This window comes from Myotis myotis, unplaced genomic scaffold (assembly GCF_014108235.1).
Source record: "Myotis myotis isolate mMyoMyo1 unplaced genomic scaffold, mMyoMyo1.p scaffold_m19_p_20, whole genome shotgun sequence".
NCBI classification, from domain to species: Eukaryota; Metazoa; Chordata; class Mammalia; order Chiroptera; family Vespertilionidae; genus Myotis; species Myotis myotis.
This window is the reverse complement of record NW_023416325.1, coordinates 2771019-2773000: the sequence shown is the minus strand read 5'-3', so window position 1 is coordinate 2773000 and position 1982 is coordinate 2771019. Positions and strand designations below refer to the sequence as shown.

The following is a 1982-nucleotide window of genomic DNA, read 5'->3' as shown; positions in this document are numbered from 1 at the left end:
CAGGAACGCCCAGGTCAACCTCCGTCAGCTTTCCACAAGTTGCATGATGATGTCCTGTTGTATCAATACTTAAAAAAGATATATTTTTATTGATGACAGAGAGGAAAGGAGAAGAGAGAGAATCGCTGATCCGCTGCCTCCTGCATGCCCCCTACTGGGGATCGAGCCTGCAACCTGGGCATGTGCCCTGACCAGAACCTGGGACCCTTCAGTCTGCAGGCCGACGCTCTACCCACTGAGCCAAAGCAGCCAGGGCCTGTCTTGTCAATACTTTTGTCAAGGGCAGCCAGCACTCTATTTGACGTCACCTGGCAAGCAATCGTGGTATGTACCTACAGATGTGGACAGGTGGGTTTCTGGCTGGGCGTTCCGTGAATGAACGTGGTTTGAAAACTGTCAGGAAGGGCTGGGTCCAAACTCCCAACAGGAGACCACTCAGGGCTCAAGGCTTGCTCTTTGAGCATCGTGCACTGGAGGAGACCTCTCAGCCGGACACGGGAGTAAAACCAAGCTGGCGACTGCATAGCCAATAGCGGCTCTTTATGGGCTCCCGAGATGGGGAGTGGCAGGTCGTGCAATGACTCAGAGGTCAAGTTCACAGCTCCGGAAGGTCCAGGAACTACAGGGAGTGACTCTTGGACCCTGGAACATCACATCACAGACCCCCTGGTCTGAGACCCCGAGCCCAAGGGTACAGGTTGTCCCACTAGAGGCTCACAGTAGGGAAGAGCCCACCTTCCCAGCTGGCACGAGTGTGGAGATGACGAGATTTTAAGCAAGACCACCATGGCATGAGCGAATCCTTACTTCCACTTACCTTTTTCCAACCGGGACTTTGCCATTTTTTTTTAATTTAAATTAAGCTTTTTCTGGTTGGTTGTAGGCAAGAAGGTAGGCACACCCTTGCCGACCTGTCTCTTTGGTGTGTGGAAGGGGCAGGGATGAGCTGGCAAAGGCAGCGTGACGAAAGCTTCCAAGAAACGCATTTACCTGTGGAACCGGGACCAGATTGCTCCCCTCATCGGCCTCGGAAAACCAAAGCCGCTCGCTCCCATCGGGCCGGGGCCTGGGCCTGGCTCGAGAGGCAACCTGAAGAGAGCGACCGGCCGATTTTCCTGGCCTTCGGCTCCACCTTCAGCCTGGGCTCCAGGCCTCGGGCGGTGAGTGAGGTTTGGAGTGGAAATCCATTCGAGGCCACTCTCCCTGCCAATGTCTACGGCTTCATAATTGCTTCCCGCTCCGGCTGCATTGGGGTTCAGGAGCCACGCGGGCCCCAGTAGCAGCATTATGCAAATCAGGCCCAGGAGTTCCCGCGCTGGCATATAGAATATGCAAATGGATGGCGGTGGCGGAGGCTGCTCAGGACAGGAGATTTCTCAATGATGTAATTAGATTTTCTGGAAAGAGGCTTCCGAGGACCTGTCTCCGCTCCCCTGCCTTGTGCGGTGCCGTGGCCCCCGGATCCGTGCTCTGGGAAGTAATTAAGTGAATTACAGGCTATTCTCAAAAATATCAGGGAGGGAAGAAGAAGTAGAGCAGGTCTCGCAGAGGCCACAGCAAATCCATACTTTACGGAGCATGTAAACAGGGAGGGAGGCTGGGAGGGAGGGAGGCAGGTAGGAGGGGGAGCCCTGCTTGGCAGGAGGGATCCACACAGGGCAGCGAGCTTTGGCAGCGCCTTGGCCTTCAAGGGGGCAAGGAAAGGGAGAGCGGACAGAGCCCTGGGCCTTGGTTTCTGTCTTTTTTTGCCTGCTTGTGGGACCTGCTTTCTCGGGATGTTTGTTAGAAGAAAACATTTGTGTCACTTAAAAACGTGGAAAAATCACTCATCTAGACCAGATCAGACTTGAACATGCCTCAGACTTCCCAGGATTGCTTGTTAAACACAAACTGCTGGGTGCTGCTCCCAGAGTTTCCGATGGAGTCAGCCCGGAGGGGGCTCCAGATTTCACATTCCTAACAAGCTCTCAGGTGACTGCCAC

General features: G+C 54.4%; 1 protein-coding gene across 1 annotated transcript; it reads right to left on the bottom strand.

The window, feature by feature from the left end:
• Positions 1 to 1018: 1018 nt before the first annotated feature.
• LOC118678564 lies at positions 1019 to 1286 on the bottom strand. Its single transcript, XM_036354384.1, is given in 3 exon segments — positions 1019 to 1158; positions 1161 to 1235; positions 1238 to 1286. Coding segments are annotated over 3 exon segments (264 nt in total).
• Positions 1287 to 1982: the final 696 nt, after the last annotated feature.